General features: G+C 45.2%; 1 protein-coding gene across 1 annotated transcript in view; it reads right to left on the reverse strand.

The window, feature by feature from the left end:
• Window positions 1-25,214, reverse strand: part of CALN1 (calneuron 1) — a 491,660-nt gene that overhangs the window by 189,554 nt on the left and 276,892 nt on the right. The window contains exon 4 of the mRNA XM_047089489.1: window positions 1,795-1,907. Coding sequence (XP_046945445.1) covers window positions 1,795-1,907 — 113 coding nt within the window. The remainder of the gene's footprint in view (window positions 1-1,794; window positions 1,908-25,214) is intronic.

Here is a 25,214-nt window from a genome sequence, read left to right on the forward strand (position 1 = left end):
CCTTCCAAGTGTTGAGTCCTATCTGAAGGCTTACATCAGCAGTGAAATATTCTCACCACATGGCAAGTAGAACCATGGAGGTCCTTCTCTAGGGAGAGTCAGGACTGATCATAAAGGCTGGGGAGTCAATGTGGGGATGTAGTTCTCATGCCTCACTCCCCTGGATGTCCTCCAGAACCAGGTCCTGTCTCTGTGCTCATCTTCATTTGTGCAACCTCTCTTGGTGAGCTCATCCTTGCCTATGATTTCACCCACCAGCTCGATGAATAACAAATCTGCCTCCTCGTCTGCCATCCATCCCCGAACGTAGCTCCGTGTGGACCTGCCCCCCTCTCTTGGTTGTCTGACCCTCCTTGCACTCAACAGGTCCAGCTGAGAATTCAATTCCACACAAAGACTTCTTTTCTCCATGACCTTATCCCTGACCTTGGGATCATCTCAAGACTTCTCGTTGCTCGGGTCCCAAAGCCATTCTGCCGGCGGGGCCTGAGGTCTTTCCCTTCAAACTATACCTTCGTTATGGACAATGGCTATCCTCGGCTCACTGCCTCCACTCTAATCAAACGCATCGTGACCAGCCTGGAATGCTCTTTTTACTTCTTTGTCTCTCACGCCCTGCCACATTTCAAAGTTTTCATTTCCTAAAGCCTTACCTGACCCCTCAAGACCACATTTGTCTCCTTTCTGGAACTTCTATTCATCCTATTCAAAAATTGGTTATTGAAGGTCTACGGTATACAATGTGTGAGGTGCTGAGGGCACGAAGAGTGAAGTACCAGGCTTCAAGGAGATTAGACTAGTAACCATCACACCAAACATCTCTCCTTTGTCTTCTCTCTCTTCATTGTGTTTCCCCAGCCAAATTCTTAAAGATCCAGGACTATGTCTTAAATGTCTTTTGTGAACCCCACGGTGACAGACTATAGGGCATAACATATTCACATCAAGCGCTTGTTCATTATATGCAAGATGGGTGGCAGAAAAAGACAAGAGATACATGTCGACTGCAGTGTTTTCCTAGATTAGAGAATTATCTCTGGTTAAGACAAAAAAAGCACATCAAGAAATTAAAGAAACCAGACTGTATTGGAGTCGTGTTTTACAAGTCTAACCAACAATTCAATGTCATTGGACAAATTATTTGATTCAGAGCTTAGTAGTGGTTGAGAACCCCTTCCCAAATTCCATAATCATGAACTGATCGTCACATATTATGATTAAAGAACTAATACGAAAATGATTTGTAGCATTTTAATAATTTAAAGGCAGATGTTCGAAATGTCCGAAGAGATGTTACAAGATAGAAGTAAGAGCAAATTGAGAAGCAGCGAACACAAATTCTCAGATAAAATCATTCTGTGCTAGTAAGGACAAGGGAACTGATAGGATCTAAACACATGAGGCAATCCTGCCATCCACTCTGCAAGGTCCCTTGGAACCAGGGACAACAGGGCTCAGGCAATACCAATGATGTCCTTTCTATGTGCCCCCAGGAAAAAATTTTTTGTGAATCACAAGTGGAGGAATATCATTTCCCCCAAATGTCAAACCGTTTCTAAGAAAAAAATTGGGAGATATTTCACTCGTCTAAATTTTAAGTGAGTATAGTTTTGATTCTTTGAGGACTGGTATGGACCTCTACTTAGACATCCAGTCCAAGGAACACATGTCACTCCATCCCAGAAGAGATCTTCACATGCTGAACAGAAGCTCAAGGATTCAGATTCAAAAGTTAGTCCCCGGCACATGTTTACTGTCAAATTTCATCTTTAAAAAAAAAAAATGCGTACTCACCTGCCAGAATATGCTGTCTATTGTGTTTCCGAGAAAACCATCGCGACCTTCGGAAGACACGAGTTTGGGGCCAAGAATTGTCATGAATTCATCAAAGTCCACCTGGCCATCCCCTGGAAGGAGAAAATAGAAATATGAGTTGAAAAGTAGTTGAAACTGACCTACTGTCCCCAATGAAATAAACATCACCATGCTTTTCTTCTTGGCATGACCTCAGTCAATGAAGAGTTGAGAGCATTACTGAAAATTGTCCAGCTGTACATGATAGAAATTTCAGCTTTATCCTCGTCACCCACATATAAATTTAGAGATCAAGTCTTTCCCTTCTTCCATACCTGTGCCTGCTCGATCTTCCTTGTCCATTCAATCGCCAGTCCCCTTCTGAAGATTGTGGTAGGAAAACGTTTCCAAGAATTAACGTTCCCAGTTATAATTATGTTACTACTGAGATGGCTGTCCGCCCTCACACTCTTACCGCCACACCGTCTCCCATACAGTTCTGAGTTTACACCCCCTCAAAGCATAAATGATCATGCTTTTTAAACATCAGTGGCATCTTTTTTTTAAAACATTTATTTATTTTTGAGAGAGAGAGAAAGAAAGACAGAATGTGAGGGAGGGAGGGGCACAGAAAGAGGGAGACACAGAATCTGAAGCCGACTCCAGGCTCTGAGCTGTCAGCACAGAGCCTGACGTGGGGCTCGAACTCACAAACCATGAGATCATGACCTGGGCCGAAGTTGGATGTTTAACCGACTGAGCCACCCAGGCACCCCAGCATCAGTGGTTTCCTTATCTTTGGCAAAGAACACAGTATGGCATTCAGGTCCCACTATCCCTTTCGCTGCCTTTTGTTCCCCACCCCTACACAAAATGCCATGCTCTCTCAGAACTTCATGCCCCTGTACATGCTGTTCCCTCTACCCAGGATGCCGTCTCCCCACTGGTCTACCTGATGAACGTCAACTCATTCTCTAAGACGGAGCTTAAATATCAGGTTCTCTTTTTGTTTTTCTTTCTGACCCTCATCTCACTGGACAGAGTTGGCCAAACTCGATCTATCATAGGCCCTATCAGTCCATGTCCCAGTCACTGGTTTGCATACCTATTTCCCACCTGCCATCGTGAGCTCTGCAAGGTCACGGACCCAGTCTGAAACTTCTTTGCATATTCCACATGACGGCGGGTACTCAGTATGTACTTACAGAGTGAGTGAATATCTCTTACTTGTTTTTTCTTTGCTCAGTTCAGCATCTTTCACGCGAGATCTGACACTGTCCACCAAAGGGTGGACTTGAGCCAACTTAGACAAAAGCAGGCCTTCAAGGTATTGTCTGAGCCCCAGTGACTCATCAGTGTGCCATTCTGTGCCCTTAGAACTGCTCAAGGGGGGGCGTCTCCACCAAGAGCTCTCCACATGTTAGCCCAGCTGGTGCAGACGGCCCAGGTGTCCGCACACAAGTTTGGCAAAGTGCAGATGCATCAATCCATTCCCAGAGTGCAATCACCTTCAAAGAGTCCTCGTTCAAAACCTATTTCAAAAAGCTGAGCAGATGTCATCATCAAGATGCCAATAATTCCGAAAAAGAAGTCCAGAAACAGATCGCGGTGTAGATAAAACACCCTAGGGGGTAAGGGAGGCGTGGAGAGTCAGTGGGAAAGGAAAGATTTAGTACCAAATGGATAGGACAGTCACTGGGCTACTGGAGGAAACCGATTTCCTTCTCACGGTGCAACACGACAGAGGCATCTAAAATTCCACCCTTCCTGGTCATCGTGAGAAGGCTAATTCAAGCAACGATGAGTTACCATCTTACCTTTCAAATTAGCAAAGGCTTCTAGAATGCTGGCAGAGATACAGAGAAGAGATGGGCTGTCTTATGCCTTCCTGGTACACTCATCCCAGATACTGGATACGGACTGACAGTATTTTAGATGCTGTAACATGCTGATTCCTTTTGATCTAATAACTTCACTTTTTAAAGAGAAATACGAGGCAAGGAAACTATCTTAAATGCAGACCAATATATTTGCCCCCAGATAGTCCTCCAGTATTTGTGAAAGTGGGAAGTTGGAAGCATAGGACAAGAAGGGCCCAGTCTTCCTGGCAATCACACTGAGCTAGCTCCACGTGGCTCCAAGTCTCAGACAGAGGCACACTCGTTATCCACCTGCGTTGACCCTCTGCTCACCCTGAGTCACCCTTGCTTGTCTGGTGCCAGATGGCCAAAAAATCTCAGACTAGAATATGCATTCTCTATAGATATGGTATCACCCTTGATGAGGTGAAAATTGATTCCTAGGAGATAATCTTAGATGTTACAATGGTTTGTGACCCTCTTAGGGTCTTAGTACATAAGCAGATATACAAATCATCTGTGCTATTAATATCCCATGGAATAAGGCACTAGGGGAACAAATGTCTTAAAAGTCTCCTTGTAGTGGGGTGGCTCTGAAGAAGGAGGAGAAAGAGATGGAGAAGGAAGAGCAAAAGAAAGGTCCAGAAACACTGGACAAGAAGATGCCCCAAGTACTACAGTTCCCCTTCCCCAGCCCTCCTTCTGGACTATTGTTCTATTAGCAGTGGGCATCATCCCAACTGTCTGTCACCTGAGGCAACATCTAATGGTTCACAAAGGCTTAGAAGCTCAAGGGCATGGATCATTTTTTATGAAGCCCTATGACCTTAACTAAAATGTGTTCACCAAGCCGGGTCCCTCAAGCCGGTGGCCATAGTGTAGTGAGAGCTGCTTTCTCTCACTTGGAAGCCTAATGGGGGGGGGGGTGGCCCATAGGATGTGGCGGGGCACCTGATTCTCAGAGCCAGGAGAATCAGGGCTGTCTTTGAACAGTCCGCTTTCCAGGTAGGAGGACAGAGACCATTCACCTCCCTGAAACCTCCCCTCCCCCATAGGGTGATGGGAGTGGGGCAGTGCAGAACTGGTATATGTCAAGGGGCCACACGGAATTGTGGCCAAAGTCCTCAGGGAGTGTTCACAGATGGTGCCCTTGGCTGAGAACACCAAGCCCGAAACTGACCAGCAGAAATGGCCTCCGCGGCAGGAGCAGCCCATCCACCACTCAAATCCCTGACCAGAGAGAAAGTTCTGGGGAAGGGGGGAGTACGGTCCTATGGGCAGTGCTAACTGCAGTGCAGTAATACAGGCTTTCTCAGCACAGACTTTCTGTGACTTGGAGGGGAGATCCAGTTCGTGGGAGAATTTGCTTCTACCTATTTAAGAGAAGACATTTGGGACTTCAGAGTTTTTTGTGATCAAAATATGATCCCCCTTGTCCCCCCCACCATTTTTTTTTTTACTGTTATGGAGCAAAGGGAGATTCCTGCAAGCCCACACGTGGCAGAAACAATCGAGGTGGGGCCCTGTCACCTCTCTTAGGATTTTCAGCTCTGGCTCCTGAGTAAGTGTATACGTAGCACATTTTCTGTAGACCTACCGTAAATGAAGACCCCTTCTCATAATGCACAGCTCAGCCCCAGTCCAACCACTAGTACAAAGTTTTATTACGATTGAGACGGAGGAAAAGCTCTCTTCGGCAGATCCAAGTTTCCTGAACAAACAGAACTGGGAACACCCCACAAGCTATCAACGCTGCTCCCAGAAGTGTGGCCCCACATCGCCACCCCCCCCACACTCCATCCATCCCAGGAAAACTGAGACAAATAGAATCTCAGAGGGAAGTTTTTCATTAAGTCCCTTATGCGAAAACCATTCCCAGGCAGAAGCAAGGTCCGGAAGGTCTGATGACAATCAAAATATCTCCCTTTTACTGAGCACCCACTACGTGGTGGGCATTGCTTACAGAAATTTCCATACCCTAGTTCACTGAAGTCTTCCAGCTGCCCATTTCCACAGGGGGGAAACGGAGGCACGGAGAGGTTCAGTGTCTTGCAGAAACTCACACAGGGAGCAGATCTGGGATTCCACTCTGGGAGTAGACTGACGTATCTACACTTTGACAAATTGTGTGCAGACACCTGGGCCTCCTCTGGGGAAGCAGGGTTCTGGTTGGACTCCGTCTGGAACATTCCTTTCCCTGACCCCGGCACTGCCCGGCAGGGGATGGCTACGGCTGCCTGGTACATAGAGGCAAAACGAAATCAAAATTGCTCCCTCTGGTCTAGCTAATGGGCTTCAGCTCAACGACTAAGAGATCTTTCTTAATCGTTGAAAAGAGTCACAATAAGTAAGAGGAGGTATTTATTTAACACGTGCTCTATGCCAGCTGCTGAGCTCAGGGCTTTGTGTTGATCACCTTGTCTGCTTCAACCCCAGCGCGATGAACAGATTCTCCTCTTCCACGTTTTACCCACGAGAAGACGTAGGCAAGAAGGGGTTAAAAGGAGATTGCGGCCCCACAGCTCGTGTGTGCACGCTTTGAGAACATAAAAGGTCTTCCTAGCTGGCCACTTAGGAAGGAATGTAGTGGGAAATTGGGCGAGATGGCCTTCAGGGACCTTAATACAAACGAGCATTGCCTAAAAGCCATTTCTTCCCCAAATTGCCACTCGGCCTGCAGTTGGGGGTCTCGGTGATTCTCCTTGGATGGTCAACTCCCAGCGGACCCAGGCCTCTCACATACGACCCTCCAGGCATCCGAAACCTCTTCCGCTGAAAAGAACTGCTCTAATAAACGAGGCCTGTCCAGGCCTGGCCCGGTGACATCGGATTGCCATTCTGGAGTCACCTGCCCCCAGAGACAAAGGTGGGCGGCTTCCCAGACCCGCCACATGTCATGGAATGTGACGGACTGAACAAGCGCTCTCCCTTTGGTGAAATTATTTCACGAAGCTCGAGCGAGAGAGCACCTGCAGGATGAGAAGAAGGCATTTGCTCCTGGCCTCATCTTCCTTTCTCAGACCTCCAGATATCACGATGCACTTAGTAAAAAGGGCAGGAAGAGAACCCTGCTAAGGACTGAGTCCTGTTTCGTCCCCCCGCCATGGATGTCAAAGCAATGCACTTGAAACTGGGGCAGGAAGCCTCAGGAGGGTCAGGACCACACATCGTTCGTTAAGACCAACCAGCTGAAAGATTCACAATGAGGCGAAATTATAGTAAAAATCACGCCAAATACAAGGAAGGAAAGGACTACACACGAAAAGGGGGTGGGCTCCGAACAGGGACACGGGTTAGGAGGAAGACACAAATGTCTGACTCCACTGACATCAATTAACCACAGGGGCGCCTGGGTGGCCCAGTCGGTTGAGCGGCCAACTGCAGCTCAGGTCACGATCTCGCGGTCCGTGGGTTCGAGGCCCGCGTCGGGCTCTGCGCTGACAGTGCGGAGCCTGCTTGGGATTCTCTCTCTCTTCCTCTCTCTGCCCCTCCCTCGTGCCCCGTCGCTCTCAAAATAAATACGTGAACTTAAAAAAAATAAATAAAAAAGAGAAATCAATTAACCGCATTCCGAAAGCATGCCTGCAAAGGGCCAGGTGTGGGGGCTGTTTTCTGTGGGGCAATAGAGAGAGGAATAAGGCACAGGCTTACCCTCCGGGAGCCTGCAGTCTGTTACCCAGGACAGAATCAAGTGGGTGCTGTGATTGACCTAAAAGTAATGTGCCAAGGCAGGACAAGGGCAGAAGTAAAGGCCCCAGTTAGGAAATTCTCAGCGGCTCAGCAGTGAGCCTCTACCGAGGAGAAGGATTCTAACAAGCTGGAAGGGGTGATGAGGTGTGCCGCCTGAGTAACGCGGGGGACACCGGAAAGGAGGCAGGATGGCCAGGAGCAGCGGCCGCCCTCCCTTCCTGCTGGGTTCCTGCAGGAGAGAAGCCCCCGCATGTCCCTGATGCCAGTCAGGGGAACGTGTCCCAGTCAGGAAGAGGGAGCATGAGCACACGGCCCACCGTTGGTCAGCGGGAACAGTGCTGGCTGGACGGGGCAGTGCCGGCTTAGAAGGGGTGTTCTGTAAGACAACAGGAGAGGAAGGCCAGGGTAGAAATGGGGTGGTGGGGGGGGGGGGAGGTGGAGAAGACCGGAGCCGGGGGAATGCATTTCCAGCGCAACTGACAAGACCTGGAAGGACCAGAAGGGGAAGAGGCGACGATGACCCTGAGGTTTGAATCTGGGACACCTGGCAGATGATGGAGCTCATTAGGAATGATGGAGAAGTCAGGAGGAGCGGGTCTTTGGGACACGCTGGCTTTGCGGTGGTGGCGGGGTGGGAGGTGAGAGCCTAAAAGCTAAAAACGAGGATCTAAAAGACTTCAGGATCTATGGACGGATTACTAAGATCTTTAAGACAGACTCTCAAGGGAAAAGAGCAGGTGTGGAACTATTATCATAATATGCTACGATCTGGATTAACAAGGGGGTCAAGGAGGAGATATACTCCTATTTGCTTAAATATTTATCCCCCCCTCCTGCTCCCCCGCAAAAAAAAAAAATACTAATAATAGTTACTGGTTTCTTCATGTGAGAGTCTGGGCAGACAGGCAAGGCACAGGAAAGGGACAGCATCTCACTATATATTTTCTCATACCTTTTTGATCTTTGAACCACCTGCTCAAAGAATAATGAAACCATGAAGTCTGCCTTCAGTATCCTTCGGGATGAATTCATCAAGAGCAGAGGGGGAGGGAAAGAAGGGGGCAAAGGAAGACCAAGAAGGGCCTCGGGAGAGCCCACGCAGCTGGTGTCTTGGATGCCCTGGCCTCCACGGGAGGCAAGCAGGAACCACTTTACTTTCTCCCAATTCCCTGTCCAAGCTCCCCTGTCTTACAGCTCTCTCCTGGCTCTGGGGGAAGCCCTGGGATGGTTCTGTAGATTTATTATTGACTCTCAGGAATCAGAAGTCCAGTCCAGGCTACCGACCGTGTTGACTCCAGACCTGCCTTAGTAGAAAAAGCATCTTCCCCCGTCCTTGGACTGGGGCCTGACCCAGCCTAGTGGTCTGCAACAGAGAAGAGGAATAGGTACATTTCCTCGGTCCTTCCTAGGTCCACCTCCCTCCCCACCATCCAGCTATGGTTTCTGGCCTCACCTGGGTTGGAAACGGCCAAGGTGGAGGGGCAAGGGAAAGAGGCATCTCAAGCTATAGTTCCTGCAAGTGGGCTATGCCTCTCTCCCCGTTGGCGGGTTATAAGCCCCCTGGCCTTCCGGTGGTCTCCCCCTCCATCGGGATGCTATCTATCAGTCCCACAGATGGTCGGTCCTCAAGGCAACCCTAAACCGACTGCTCCTTTGCCGCTGCGTTAGGCAGCTCTTCCCAAGGCGGCCCGGCTGTCTCTGCCCGGCTGCCCGGATCAGGGAGCAGCTCCAGCCCAGGTCTGTAGGTGTTTCTCGTGTGGCGGGGTGTGCTTCCAGATATTCTCATGGAACGCAAACTGGTGCAGCCACTTTCCATACTGTGGAAAACAGTGTGGAGGTGCCTCAAAAAGTTAAAAATAGGACTGCCTTATGATCCAGCAATTGTATTACGAGGTATTTACCCAAAGAATCCAGAAATACTAATTCAAAGGGATACACACACCCCGATATTTGCAGCAGCACTATCTACAACAGCCAAACCATGGAAACAGCCCAAGTGTCCATCAACTGATGAATGGGTAAGGAAGATGTGGTACACACACACACACACACACACACACACACACACACACAGTGGAGTATTACTCGGCCGTAAAAAAGAATGCAATCTCGCCATTTGCAACAACAAGTTGGAGCTAGAGCGTATTATGCTAAGTGAGATACGTCAGTCAGAGAAATACAAATACTATATGGCTTAACTCCTATGTAGAATTTAATACATGAAACAAATGAGCAAAGGAGAAAGGGAGAGACAGAGACACACACACACCAAGAAGCAGACGCTTCACTATAGAGAACTAACTGAGGGTTACCAGAGAGGAAGGTGGGAGGGGGGATGGGTGAACGAGGTGGTGGGGATTAAGGAATGCACCTATGACGAGCACTGGGGACTGTTTGGAAATGTTGAATCACTGTATTGTACCCCTGAAACTAATACCAAACTGTATGTGAGCTAACTGGAATTCGAAGAAAAAGAAAACAATTGGAAACCCTAGGTTTGCAAAACAAGTTTAAAAATGTGTTAGTTGTAGTTACACAAAGTATCCGATAATGTTTATTTCTTTTATATTTGTTGCTATATATCTTTCCTCAGTTGTAATTTTATTTGCACTCTTCTAGATTTGATACGCCAGTCATTTATGTTTCATAGTTTTTCCCAAGAAATTTGGTCTTTTTTTATACACTGGTTACGATACGTATACAGGTGTGTGTTTTCCAATTAATTAATTCTGCCCTCACTCCAATTTTACTGTATCTTACCCCATTATTTTTATGTCTAACTTTTTTTCTAAATTTTTCTTTGAATGTTTTCTTTCATTTTTTCCACAATCTTGTAAAATAATGAAATTATTTTTTTTTAATTTTTTTTCAACGTTTATTTATTTTTGGGACAGAGAGAGACAGAGCATGAACGGGGGAGGGGCAGAGAGAGAGGGAGACACAGAATCAGAAGCAGGCTCCAGGCTCTGAGCCATCAGCCCAGAGCCTGACGCGGGGCTCGAACTCACGGACCGCGAGATCATGACCTGGCTGAAGTCGGATGCTTAACCGACTACGCCACCCAGGCGCCCCATGAAATTATTTTTAATGCTTTGAGTTTACCTCTGGGGAAAGCTTTGATCAATACCTACATATTTATATGTAACATTCTTGTCATTTTCTTTAAAATTTATCTTGAATTTGCATTTTTTTCCCTAATTTGTATTTTTTATTGATCAGGAGAGTGTTTTCCAACTGCAGAGAGGTTTAGGGACTTCTGTTTATTTTTTTATTTTTATTTAAAAAAAATTTTTTTAACGTTTATTTATTTTTGAGACAGAGAGAGACAGAGCATGAATGGGGGAGGGTCAGAGAGAGGGAGACACAGAATCTGAAACAGGCTCCAGGCTCTGAGCTGTCAGCACAGAGCCCGACGCGGGGCTTGAACTCACGGACCACGAGATCATGACCTGAGCCGAAGTCGGCCGCTTAACCGACTGAGCCACCCAGGCACCCCTAGGGACTTCTGTTTAAATGTTGATTACTATTAAATCCTGATTTCTTTGGGTTTGAATAGGAGAATGTGGCCTGCTAATATCAGTTCTAGAGATTTAGGTGATGCTTCTGTAATTTTGCATATAATCCTGTATTTATAAATGTTTCACAAATATTTTGAGAGGTACAACGTTTGTTAGTTGCAGCAGTCAGTATACGGCCGATGACTTACTTATTGTGATTGTATTGCTTGGATTATCATTTTGGAAGCCAACACTGCCTAACTCAAAGAGCAAATGTTGTGGAGTCAAGATCAACCAGGGTTCAAGCCTGGGTTTCGTCTCAATCAACGGTGCGGTCAGTTATGGGTGACGTTATCTGGACCTCCTTCACGCCTTCATGAAATGGACACACTCATCTCTACCTTTCAGTGTTGTTGACAGAGATAAATGAGGCCCCTTAAGTCAAATCCCTTAGCAATGCTCCTGGCCTGCAGTTGGTCACAATAAGTGGCAACTCTTATTAAGTTTTGTCTGCTTGATCTGCTCTTAACTGATAGAATATCAGACAGTCTTATCTCTTTCAGCTCAGGAAAATGTCTTCTTATGATTCTTTTGAGTATTCCCATGCTATTCTTTCTTGTGAAATTCAAGTCTCCAATTTCTGTTTTTCAACTCTATCATTTTCTCTTTCATCATTTTATTTTTCTCTTATTTCCCTCTGTCTTTACTTAGGGTAAGTTAGGGCTGTAGGTTATTCATAGAGCTGTCTCTGCAATTGCTTCCCCACCCCCAACGTAACAGGTTTTCCAAAGAGAATTGATGTTCACCTACATAAAATGAATACACTAATGTATTACTTCTCACGTAACACATAGAGGAGTGTACTAAGTACAACTGCATTAAGTAGAATACTGTTAGTGTTCTCATGTATTCTTCTCACTGAAGCTGGGTCTCTCTTTCTTCCATTTGTGCCTCAAGATCTTATCTTCTCACCTCATCCTCCAATGTCCTTGTCTGTGGAGGGCTGTTTTCACCTACCAGGTTGGGAATACAAAGTAGGTATTCCTTAAACTTTTTTCTTTCTCTATAGTGAACAATTTTCGGAAGGAGATTTTTTGTTGTTGTTGTTTGGGTATCCAGAATAACGTCCCTCTCCTTTTTGTACCAATCTTTGCATTTTCTTCGCTTTCAATTCCGTGGGTCCCAATGTTGGCCAACCATCAGCATGTATGGATGTCACTGACCACCTTCGAATACTCCAGCTGTGAGGTCAAAGTTTGCAATGCCTAGTGCAGTTTCTGGTGTCTAGTAAGTATTCAGTAAAAGAATTCTGAACAGAGTTTGTTCTCCTGCCTCCATTCACCAATGCTCTAAATCTGGTGAGAAGTTATGGTTGAAGAATTATGATCAAGAAGCAGTATATTAAAAAAATGACAACAACTCCCAAGACTTGTTACACTCTGGGTTTCTACTGTCTCCAGCCTGCTTAGGGCACTGCAGAGGAGACTGGAGCTTGCAGCCCCCACACCCACCATAGTGCTGCCTGTGGCTGGAGCTTTTGTCCATGTGATATTCTGGGGTCGTGCCTACAAAGGGAGGACAAAAGGAGGTACCATGGAGGAAGGGACAAGGGAAAATAAGAGATGGGAACAAGATACCATGCTTTTTTTTTTAATGTTTATTTTTTAGAGAGAGAGAGCAGAGGAGGTGCAGGGACAGAGGGGGCGGGGGACAGAGGATCCAAAGTGGGTTCTGTGCTGACAGCAAACAGCCCATGCGGGGCTTGAACTCACAGGCCGTGAGCTCATGACCTGAGCCGAAGTTGGACGCTCAACTGACTGAGCCACCCAGGTGCCCCTCTCATGTTGTTGATTTTAGCCATTCTGACAGGTATGAGGTGATAGTCCTTTTGATCTGCATTTCCCTGACGATCGTGATATCGGGCATCTTTTCACGTGTCTGTTGGCCATCTGTATGTCTTCTTTGGAAAAATGTCTATTCATGTCTTCTGCCCATTTTTAATTGGATTACTTATTTTGGGGGTATTGAGTTTTATAGGTTCTTTATATATTTTGGATACCAACCCTTTATCAGATGTGTCACTTGCAAATATGTTCTCCCATTCTATAGGCTGCCTTTTAGTTTTGTTGATTGCTTTCTTTGCTGTGCAGAAGCTTTTTATTTTGATGAGGTCCCAATAGTTTATTTTTGCTTTTGTTTCCCTTCCCTGGGGAGATATATCTAGAAAGAAGTTGCTAAGGCTGATGTCAAAGAAGTTACTGCCTATGTTCTCTTCTAGGATTCTTATGGTTTCCTGTTTCACATTTAGGTCTTTAATCCATTTTGAAGTTATTTTTGTGTATGGTGTAAGAAAGTGGTCCAGTTTCATTCTTCTGCATGTCGCTGTTCAGTTTTCTCAACACCATTTGTTGAAGAGGCTTTTTCCCCACTGGATATTCTTTCCTGCTTTGTTGAAGATTAATTGACCATATAGTTGTGGGTTAATTTCTGTGTTTTCTTTTCTATTTCATTGATCTAGGTGTCTATTTTTGTGCCAGAACCATACGGTTTGGTAACTTGAAGTCTGGAATTGTGGTGCCTTCAGCTTTGCTTTGCTTTTTCAAAATTGCTTTGATTATTTGGGGTCTTTGGCGGTTCCATACGAGTTTTAAGAAAGTTTGTTCTAGCTCTGCGAAAAATGCTGTTGGTAGTTTGATAGGGATTGCATTAAATGTGTAGATAGCTCTTGGTATTATAGACATTTTAACAATATTTCTTCTTCCAATCCATGAACATGGAATGTCTTTCCCTTACTTTGGTTCATCTTCAATTTCTTTCATCAGTGCTCTCTAGTTTTCAGAGTACAGGCCTTTCACCTCTTGGTTAGGTTTATTCCTGGCTATCTTTTTTTTTTTTTTTTTTTTTTTTAATTTTTTTTTTTTTTTCCAACGTTTATTTATTTTTGGGACAGAGAGAGACAGAGCATGAACGGGGAGGGGCAGAGAGAGAGGGAGACACAGAATCGGAAACAGGCTCCAGGCTCTGAGCCATCAGCCCAGAGCCTGACGCGGGGCTCGAACTCCCGGACCGCGAGATCGTGACCTGGCTGAAGTCGGACGCTTAACCGACTGCGCCACCCAGGCGCCCCTATTCCTGGCTATCTTAAAGCTTCTTGTTTCTGGTGCAACTGTAAATGTGATTGATTCCTTCATTTCTCTTTCTGCTGCTTCGCTATTGTTTTATAGAAATGCAACATATTTCTGTACATTGATTTTGCATCCTGCGACTTTACTGATTTTGTGTATTCGTTCTAGAAGTTTTCTGGTGGAGTCTTTCAGGTGTGAAACTAGTGCTTTTATTGAAAAGGGGCAGTTTGTCAGTAGTGATTTAAGAAAAGACTGAAAAGTAATGGAATACGATTTAAGAATTTATAAAGCAATTCTAATAAAATACCTGAAAAGCTTCTCAAATGGGAACAATCGCACCTTGAGTTTTTTCATATTGTTGAGAAATGATATTCTTCTTGTCATATAAACTCTTCCAGGATAAAGCAAAAGAGGAAAAGCAAATGTAACTCTGATACCAAAATACACAAGAGGAAAACTACTGACAAACCTCACTTACGGATACAGGTAAAAGTCCTGAAGCCTGAACTTGAAAATCTAATTTGAAATATACTAAAAGCACAGCTTACTGAGAGGCTAAGAGAAAAGTTACCAGGTGTATTCACAACTGCAAAGAAAAATCTTTCCCTCCCCCCGCCGTTCCCGAAACCAGCCAGGGCGTGCCCGGTCGTAGTCTGACATAAAGGCGGGAACCAATCAAGTTCTGCTGAATGGTTTGAAATAAAGGCGGGAACCAATCAAGTTCTGCTGAGCGTTCAAATTTAAATGTCAGCCTGTAACAACTCTGTAACCTCAAAAAAATCCCTAACTTGTTTGTGCCTGTCTATAAAAGAAGCTGTAAGATCCTTGCTTGGGGCCTCTTGCGTCACCGCGACGAGTGCGCGGAGAACCGGGTTCGAACCTGCAATAAATGACCCTTGCCGCTTGGCTTTGGCTCTGGACTCTGGTGGTTTGTTTTCAGGGGGTCTCTCGAATCGGGGCATATCACATTATGCTGCATACAGATTATTCCAAGACTTGAGTACAATTTAATAGTAGGGAAATCAATTAATATGATGAATCACATCAATAGATGCAATTCCTTAAAGTGCTGGTCTCTATGGATCTGATTAAAATATAATATCCATTCAGGACTTTTTACACTGGGCAAAGAATAAGACTTCCTAAAAAAAAAAAAAAAAAAAAAAAGTAAGAGTGACGGATCTTAAGAAAACAGCGGACATCCGCATATGTGGAAAGAATCTGCATTCAAATACGCAAGGAACCAGGATGCTTGTTACCGTTTTTATTCTAATCATTCCCAATAGGCTGGCCAACAATAGGGCAGGAAACAGAAGTAAAACGTATGACCACAGGAATGGAGAAACCAAGATGATCACTGTTCTGAGGACAGTACGATTGTCTGTCTAGAAAAAACAAAAGACCCGGGGCGCCTGGGTGGCGCAGTCGGTTAAGCGTCCGACTTCAGCCAGGTCACGATCTCACGGTCCGGGAGTTCGAGCCCCGCGTCAGGCTCTGGGCTGATGGCTCGGAGCCTGGAGCCTGCTTCCGATTCTGTGTCTCCCTCTCTCTCTGCCCCTCCCCCGTTCATGCTCTGTCTCTCTCTGTCCCAAAAATAAATAAACGTTGAAAAAAAAAAAATTTAAAAAAAAAAAAAAAAAAGAAAAAACAAAAGACCCAACTGTGACTCTGGGGAATGTAGTAACGGTGGCTAGGTACAGACAAACATTTAGAAAATCAATGGTTTTCTTGTGTGGCGGCAAAAACCATTTAGATCTTTTTTACAGGAAAGAAGAGCCAAGGGACTTCTGGAGAAGGCAGCAGCAGGGGCTCCTAAATCATTTCCCTCCAGCCTCCTGGCAGGTCCCCTCTGTGGTGGGCGCAGGTCTGGGCAGAGAGGGCGCCTGGAGGGAAGGTGAAGGAAGGTAGAGGGAGGGTGTGGAGGGTCGGGCTGCCTCACAGGTGAGGCCCCTGGGGAAAGAGCGGCACCCGTTCACTCCGGCAGGCTGGTGGGTGGTTCCTGACCCCACTGACTCCCAAAACACTTGGAGAAAGGCTGTTCTGTAGGTTGGGGTCTCCCCCCCAGAGAGGGGCTTCCTCCTCAAGCCTCACTGGAAGAGGGACACCTGTTCTCTGCTCAGACATGAGATGGGCAACGTGGGGCCCCCCTCTACCTGTGCATTTCCCAATGCCCAAGAACCCGCGCCTTGGCAGAGAAGGAGGGCAAAAAACTGTAGGCAGACAAAGGAATAGCAGCTCCCTTCAGGGAGGTGTGGTGAAAAGAGGGAGGGGACCCGACCGCTTTTGGTGCACTTGGCTCCCCCTGCACCGCGATGGGAGGAGGAAGAATGTACCAAGAGAAAGAAAACAAAAAGGAAGGAAATCTGAGCTCTCAGGGAGTGAAATCAGAGGACACAAAGGCTCCCAGGAACTAAAAAGTTTGATTTCCAAAGACGCAAATTCACAGGCACACTGGAATACTGGGTGGTAAGCATTAGAGGTGAGAAGGGGCCTGGACAGGAGGTTCTTAACTTGAGAAGGACAGGGACGCCAAAGAAAGAACAGAACAGATGAGTGCTTGGAATGACCTGAATTAACGCGTTCGACTGTTGATGCACACGGACGAGGTGGGTCTTAGTTCATGACCTAAAATCAGCAAGCAGAAACCAGCGGAGGTTAGGTCCCGTGTGCACTGGCCAGGCCTGGGCCAGCTGGGGTCTGAATGCCGGCAGTGTGACTCCAGCGTCCTCGATGTTAACCACAAAGCCAGCAAAGATGAATCAGCACTGATTAAATACATGTTAGAGAAAACAACCATCATCCAAAGAGAAAAATCTCTATGATCGCACAGAAAGGACAAAATAACCAGGAATACACTCAAAAGTGATATTTAGGGCTCAGATGAGGAAACCTATACAACTTTAGTGAGACATTTTAAAAAACCTTTCAGAGCACCCAGCTGGCTCAATTGGAAAAGCTTGCGACTCTTGACCTCAGGGTCGTGGGTTCGAGCCCCACGTTGGCTGTGAAGATTGCTTAAATAAATACAAAAAACAAACAAGCAAATAAGCTTTAAAAGAAAAGCCTTTAAAGAAAACGGCAAATGATACTATGCTTCGTGATGGAAAGGTTACTGCAAAGATGTTCATTTAGATGTTAAATTTCAATAAAAATCCCTATGGAATTTTTTTGGCAAGCTTTCCCAATGACTCGGAAGGTCATTTGGAAGAATGAACAGGCCAAGAAAATCTTTAAAGATAATTAAGAACAGTAATGCCATATCTATTAATAAAATGTATTACAGAACTACAATAATGGGAAAAAAAAAAAGTACTGATGTAAGAATGGACAGGAGATAAAACAGGACTGTCCAGAACTAAGTCCTTGTAAATATGGGCAATAAATAGAAATAATTGAGTAGAGAAAAGGCTTCCTTGTCAAATGGTGTTAGGAAGAGAAGAATTACGACGGAAAAACCAATTTGCTGTTCGTATTTTACTATAAAACACTAAAGACATAAATTAGAATACACGGGTAAAATAGGAAAAACGTTTCTAAGCTGCAAATCAATAAAAGAAAAGCAGAAAAGTAAAGACTCACAGAGCTGCCAACCTCCTCTGTATGTTAAAGATGTCAGAGACTAGATTAAATATTTAGCAATAAACTAGGAAAACTGTATGCAGTGAATACGGGAACGGGATAATACTCTTCAAATACAAAGGAACTCACGAAGGCGTAAATGCTAGAGGATGTGAACAGGTAACTCATAAAGGAAAAATACAAAAGTTAAACATGTGGAAAATGTTCAACTTTCAATAGTATGAAAATAAATGCAAATTAAAAGCAATAATGAGATAGCATTTCCCACATCCCCAGGATGCAAAGATTGCATTTTTTTTAATGTTTATTTATTTTTGAGAGAGAGAGAGAGAGAGAGAGACAGAGCGTGAGCAGGGAAGGGGCAGAGAGAGGGGGAGACGCAGAATCTGAAGCAGGCTCCAGGCTCTGAGCTGTCAGCACAAAGCCCAACAGGGGGCTCAAACTCGCCAACTGTGAGATCACGACCTGAGCCGAAGTCAGAGGCTTAACCGACTGAGCCACCCAGGTGCCCCAAGACTGCATTTTTAAGTCTGATTTTAAGATCGAGTCCGCAGTTTGCCACGACTTCATATTCACATTGATGGGAACAGGCCTTGGCACAGCCTTTCTCGACACTAATTTGGCAGTACCCCCGAGATTAAAAGCCCCTTTTTAATACTATTTTCCTTTGATTCAGGAATTCCTTTTCTGGACTCCATCCTAAAGACTTCCATCAGAAATCTGGAGAAAGATCCCCGCACTATGTTGCCTATCGCGGCATTATTTGTAACAGTGAAAACTGGAAACGAATGAAGAATGTAAATATTAAATTGAAAATCAACCCACCCCCCAGAGGTAACATTACCGTATCTTCTCCTCAGCGAATAAAGAAAACTATGGAAGTAATACTTTCCTGTCCTTTCTCCTTGAGGTTCTATGGTGAACATCTCCCGTGAGATTAAAAATCTTTAAAACGTAATGAGCCCCATAACACTCTACAGAGAGCTAGAGTTTTCTCAATCAGTCCCCGATTTTTGGAAGGTCCAATTGCTTCTAGAAGAGCACATCATAGGGTTATAATACAACAGTAAGTTATTTCTCTTTCTTAATGAGTTAAGTGTCCATCTGAAATAGTTCTTCAGGGGTAACGGCTCTGCGGGACCAAGAGTATAGCCGAATCCTGAGGACGTCCTCCACGGAACGTGTACTACAGCTTTCCGAATTGTACCGAAGTAAGAGTTTGCTCAGCACCGACCCATCTTATACAGAATGTTAGACAATCACCACCCATATCATTTCACATGAAATGAGAATCGTATAGAAAACTGCTCTTCGGAGGCCCTGTCGCCATAACACATATTAAGAAAAGAAATCACAACACAGTAAACATGTACGTCTCGTCCCCATGAGTCCCTGGATGGTGATGAGTCCAATTATTCTACCTCCAGTAATCATTAGCTTGCTTGAGTGCAAAGTGGGAGTAAACATTGCGTGCTGCCTGCCGGGGCTGTTGAAAGCTGAAACTACCCAAAATCTTTAGAGCACCCCCACCAGTGTGTCTGTCATACGGGGTCCACACGCTGGGCAGAAGGCCAAGGGTTTGGGACTTTGAAAGATGACTTCTGAACCGAAATAGTTGAGGACAATAACTTCACCAAATCCCCTATGAAAAAAAAAAAAACAACACGTGCTGTCCTGTGAAGATCACAGGCACCAGGCACCCTGAGAAACAATGCAACACAAAAGGACAGTGATGTACAAAAGCTAGGACACTGCCTTAAACAAACGGAAGTTGAAAACAACCTCTGGAACTGTCTGCCTTTAAAACCTGGCTGTCGCCAGGGGGGAGACAGAATCATCTTTACCTGTTTCCATTTCTCTGAAGGTTCAAGGTTTTAAATGTGGACTTAGACCCAAATGTGATGCTTCCTGGATTGTGAATACCCAATTTCATTCACACTTTTAAATGGAAATTCTAGAAGTGTATGAAACAGCTTTAAAACTTCTAGGATATACAAGACATGGGGAATTTCTTTCTTTTCAACGGTCTCCTAAAACAATCTTTATCAAGGAAAGTGAAGGAACCACGCGTAGAAATGGCGTCCCATCTATGGTGTGCAGGGTCATTCTCCGTTTCTTTCTTCCCAAGATCTAGAGCCCCAAACCTCGGTCAGGAGGGACAACTTCCTTCTGACACTAACCCTGTCTCTTCTTAGCAATGCAAGGATGATGTGTAAGAGCAATGCTCAAGTGAGAGTGTTAGGGACACATGCCAAGGGGCGCCTGGGTGCCTCCATTGGTTAAGCATCTGACTTGTGATTTCGGCTCAGGTCATGATCTCACGGTTCACGAACTCGAGCCCCATGTTGGGCTCTGCACTGAGTGTGGGGCCTGCTTTGGATTCTCTCTCTCCCTCTCTCTCTGCCCTGCCCCCACTCCACCCACACTTGCGCGCTCTCTCTCTCACTCTCTCTCAAGATAAATAAATAAAAATTTAAAAAATAACATCTGCCAAGTAAATACGTACGGACTGAACCAAAAATCCTGACGTTATCAGTATTTAGTACTCCTGCACTGTCAGAAGCTTCCTGAAGGGAAAATTCAGTAAAATCAGGACTCTAAGCTAAATTTATTTAAAAAATTTTTTTTAACATTTATTTATTTTTGAGAGACAGAGAGAGACAGAGCATGAGCAGGGGAGGGGGAGAGAGAGAGAGAGAGAGAGAGAGAGACAGAATCCGAAGCAGGCTCCAGGTTCTGAGCTGTTTGTCAGCACAGAGCCCGATGCGGGGCTCGAACTCATGAACTGCGAGACCACGACCTGAGCTGAAGTTGGACGCTCAACCGACTGAGCCACCCAGGCGTCCCGGACTCTAAACTAAATTTAAAGGAAACTATTTGGGAATTGGTTTACTCTGAAATCTTATTGTAAGCACAACATTCCAGAAAACAAACAATTCTAACAGATTTCAGAGTTTGGCTCTCAAGATGTAGGTGACTGTCAATCATGGACCCAGGCATTCACAGTATACCAACAGTGGAAGACTCATAGCAGCCTATATCCCTATTTCTTGGAGAGTACTGCAGCATTCCCTCAGTATTTTATTTTAACATTTATTCATTTTTGAGAGACAGAGTGTGAGTGGGGGAGGGACGGGGGGGGTTGGGGACACAGAATCCGAAGCAGGCTCCAGGCTCCGAGCTGTCCGCACAGAGCTCAAGGCAGGTCTCGAACCCACAGACCGCAAGCTCATGACCTGAGCCGAAGTCGGACACTTAACCAACTGAGCCACCCAGGCGCCCCTCACTCAGTATTTTAGAGACACCTGATTCTCCATAGCGCAGGTATAGTGACTTAGTTTATGATACAACATTTGATTCACCACTGAAGCCGAAGAGACCTTTTGCGAACGTTTTCCGAGAGTTTCTGGCTATGGGTAGATGGAACAACATTCTACCCCGTCTCTCGCACTGAACGTGGCTATGAAACCCAGACAGAACGTGTGCAGCAGCTACGTGAAGAGTCTGAGAGGTAAACATTAGCAGGAGAATTGGGGAAGAAGACCCGAATGTGACGCACAACAAGCCAGCAAAGAGTTTACTGTATTTCCCTTCCGGCACGCCCAAGCTAGGAGCCAGCCTGAGAATGGGCCCTGGTGTGGGCAGCAGGAGCTCCAGGAAACCCTCTAATTCTGACTTCACGGTGCAAAGGGGGTCTGTCAATGCTCAGAGAGAGTGAGGGAAATACTTAATGCTTTTTTCATGTCTCCGGTCCCTCGGGCCCCAACCTGTAGGCACCGAGAAGGTCTGAGGGAGAAGAACCTTCCCCTTGGATCAGAGGAACCATCGTCTTCGGACAGGGGAAACCCCTGATGCTTTTTTTCTCTTTCTCTTCTCTTGTCATTTGGATCAAGAAGCTGGCACAGCCACGGAAACTGTGTAGCAGAATGGGACAATTATAAAGCCCCATATTTCTGGCTGTACGAATAAAAAGGACCAGAACTGGAAAGGATCAGGAAGATCTGGGACAGCGAAGGGCTTGGCAAAGCTACCCCATAATATCGTTTATGAAATCCTGGGCTCATCCACAAGCTGTTCACTCAGCTGACCCTGAAGAGTAGCCCATAGACTTTGAGCAGAAAAACAGGACTGACTTCTACTCAGGTCCCAGGATGGCAGACTAGATCTGAATCACAGTGCAGAGGCTCTGAAAACTGACCGGGCACTAGACTCACAACCCAAAGAAAGCTGGTCGGAATTTGTGGCTTACACCCAACCAAATCAACTCCTGCTTAAACAAGGATATCAACATTCTCCGCGGGATTTTGAAAGGCCGAGAGTCTCATAACAAAACCTTCAAAATGTCCAAGGTGTAATAAAAAATCGGTCAGCCTATGAAGAACCAGGGAAGTCTCAACCTGCGTAAGAAAACACAATCTAGAAATGCCAATGACACGTGTTGGAATTATCTGGAAAAAAAAAAAAAAGCTTAACCACAATAGCGATACTGCAATGAGTCAGGGCAAATGCTCTTGAGAGGAATGTAAAGATAGAACGTTTCACCAAAGACATAGATGATATAAATAAGAATCTAACAGGTACTTTAAAACTGAAGAAAAAAGCCACTCTCAACAACACCTCTGTAGAGAAGGTCAACTACAAAATAGGAGTGATAGAAGAGTTAGTGAACTTGCATAGACATCAATAAAAATTATGGGTTATTCCCCTCTCCTCTTCTGTGATTAATGTCCATTCTATAAGAGTCCCAAGAGGAAATGAGAAAGGCTATAAAGAAAAAAATATGTGAGGGAATAAATGACTGAAAACTTTCCAAGTTCGTTGACAGAAATAAACAGGTTCAAGAAATTCAGTGAACCCCAACTAGAATAAATCTTAAAAAAAATGCTCATGCTCATATAGACCATGATCAAATTTCTGATAAATAAAGATGAAGAAAAAAGTCCAGAAAGCAGCATTATCAGTAGGGAAGCAATGATTTGGATGAATACAGATTTCTCATCATGAAATACGAAAGTCGAGTAGAAGTGAGACAACAGACTTAACATGCTACGAGAAAAGCATAGTCAACCCAATTCTAGATCTGGTGAAAATATGCTTCAGGAATGGAGGTGAAATGAAGAAATTTCCAGATGAAGAAAAGCAGAGAAAATCATTGTCGGCAGGCCTACTCAAACATAATTTTTAAAGGAACTTCCTCAGAGTGAAAATGAAACTCAGGACCTCAGGAATGAAGGACTGGGTAACTGCAATAGCCTATTCTTACCCCGTTTTGTTCTTTAAAACCGCTTGATGGCTGAGGACAAAAATGATAACATGTCTGATGGAGCTGTCAATGTAGGTAGAGCGATATCAACTCTGAGCAAGGATGACAAAGGAAATGTACTGGTTCCTCAAACAACCCAAAACTCGCCAACGATGAAAGACAGGACGGCATAAGCTGAATAGTCCTACTGAAGAAATTAGATTCATAATTGAAAATTTTCCGAAAAAGAAATCTTGAGGCCCAGATGGCTTCATTGGCAAATTCTACCAAACATTTGAAGAGGAAATAATATCAATTCTACACAATCTCTTCCAGAAAATAAGAGAGGAAGGAACACGTCTCGACTTACCTTATGAGGCTAACGTTACCCTGATACCAAAGACAGTCAAAGGCATAAGAAACAAACAAAACAAAACAAAAAAAACTAGAGCCCAATATCTGTCATGAATTTAGACACATGAGGAGATATTTTGGCATGATCAAGCTGTTCTGTATGGATCAGTGGTTACATGAACCTACGCAGGTTAAAATTCAGAGACCTGTCTGTTACTTTAAAAATTCTACTGTATGTTGGGGCGCCTGGGTGGCGCAGTCGGTTAAGCGTCCGACTTCAGCCAGGTCACGATCTCGCGGTCCGTGAGTTCGAGCCCCGCGTCGGGCTCTGGGCTGATGGCTCAGAGCCTGGAGCCTGTTTCCGATTCTGTGTCTCCCTCTCTCTCTGCCCCTCCCCCGTTCATGCTCTGTCTCTCTCTGTCCCAAAAATAAATAAACGTTGAAAAAAAAAAATTTAAAAAAAAAAAAATTCTACTGTATGTTAATTAAAAATTAAAAAAATAACTCTTCTAGGCTGATAGCTCTCAGCTTGCATGAATCGGCAGGCTTGCACATCTGCAAACCATGTAATAATCTTTCAAAATGGTCAGGGGCGCCTGGGTGGCGCAGTCGGTTAAGCGTCCGACTTCAGCCAGGTCACGATCTCGCGATCCGTGAGTTCGAGCCCCGCGTCGGGCACTGGGCTGATGGCTCAGAGCCTGGAGCCTGTTTCCGATTCTGTGTCTCCCTCTCTCTCTGCCCCTCCCCCGTTCATGCTCTGCCTCTCTCTGTCTCAAAAATAAATAAACGTTAAAAAAAAAAATCAAAATGGTGTGGCGCCTGATGTCCTATAAAGGAAGAGAGTTGGGGGTTGCTTGAGAAAAGCTGCCCTCTCTTTAAAAGGGGGACACACCTTGCTTTGGATGTTGTCCTGTGAAGATGAGATACATAGCAGACGTCTTGTATCCACGAGGAGAAGCCGAGAGAACTGCAGAGTTCTAACTTCAGATTCCGACATCGCGAGTGGCTGAGTTAACCAGCCAGGAACTCATCCTACTTCTAGATTTAATGGGAGAGTCAATCAAGCTATGTCATTTCATATAGTGGCAGCTGAAAAAGTCTGCCTTGGATGGTATACCCGAGTGTATATTTGAATTACTGTGCCCAGCTTTTATAGAATGGGATACATGCCTTCTTAAGAGAAAATAAGAAAAAAAAAAAGTTTCATTCTATGAAGATTCTATGAACCGTCAAGGTGCAATTGAACTTTTTACTGAGAAAACTATTCAGAGCCAGTTAAGGTAAGATAAAACTAATTGCTTTTGGCAGGTACTTTTGTTTGCCAGATGGGCAATTCTAAACAACTCTATCGGATTGGGTAACTCAGCCAGGGAGGTGGGGAAGGCTAGCTCGTCCCGACACACTACGGCGATGTAATCCTACTGAAAACTGTCTATTTTGAAATAACTATATTATTTTAACATAGGATGAGGTGCTTGCAGGCGCCCGGGTGGCTCAGTAGATTAGGCATCCGACTCTTGATTTGGGCTCAGGTCATGAGCTCAGGGTCATGAGATCAAGCCCCACATTGGGCTCTGTGCTGAGCATGGAGACTGCTTGAGATTCTCTCCCCTTCTCTTTTCTGCCTCCCCCGTACTCTTGCTCTGTCTCTCTGTCTCTCTCTCTCTCAAAATAAATAAATAAACATTTTAAAAAAAAAAGGAAAAGAAAAGGGGTGTTTGCAAGCCCCGGCATCAAACCTTCGAACTCAAGGTCATCTCCTTCATGCTCTGTGAGGCAGGACCCCTGGCTGTCTCGTCAATACTTGGTCAGGCATTTAGCTGATCCCAACTCATCTGGGGTGGGGGGCAGAAATCCTGGCCCCGCTTTTATGTGGTTCTGGGGTTACTACATTTAGGCACAAACAAACACCAGGGTATTACATTTAAATAATCTTTGTCACTGGGGTGCCTGGGTGGCTCAGTCAGTTGGGCGTCCGACTTCAGCTCAGGTCATGATCTCACCGCTCGTGAGTTTGAGCTCCACGTTGGGCTCTGTGCTGACGACGGCTCGGAGCCCGGAGCCTGCCTCGGAT

Source organism: Lynx rufus, unplaced genomic scaffold (assembly GCF_022079265.1).
Source record: "Lynx rufus isolate CCGP_SWC_20201006 ecotype Redwood Valley unplaced genomic scaffold, mLynRuf1.p SCAF_27, whole genome shotgun sequence".
NCBI lineage: Eukaryota > Metazoa > Chordata > Mammalia > Carnivora > Felidae > Lynx > Lynx rufus.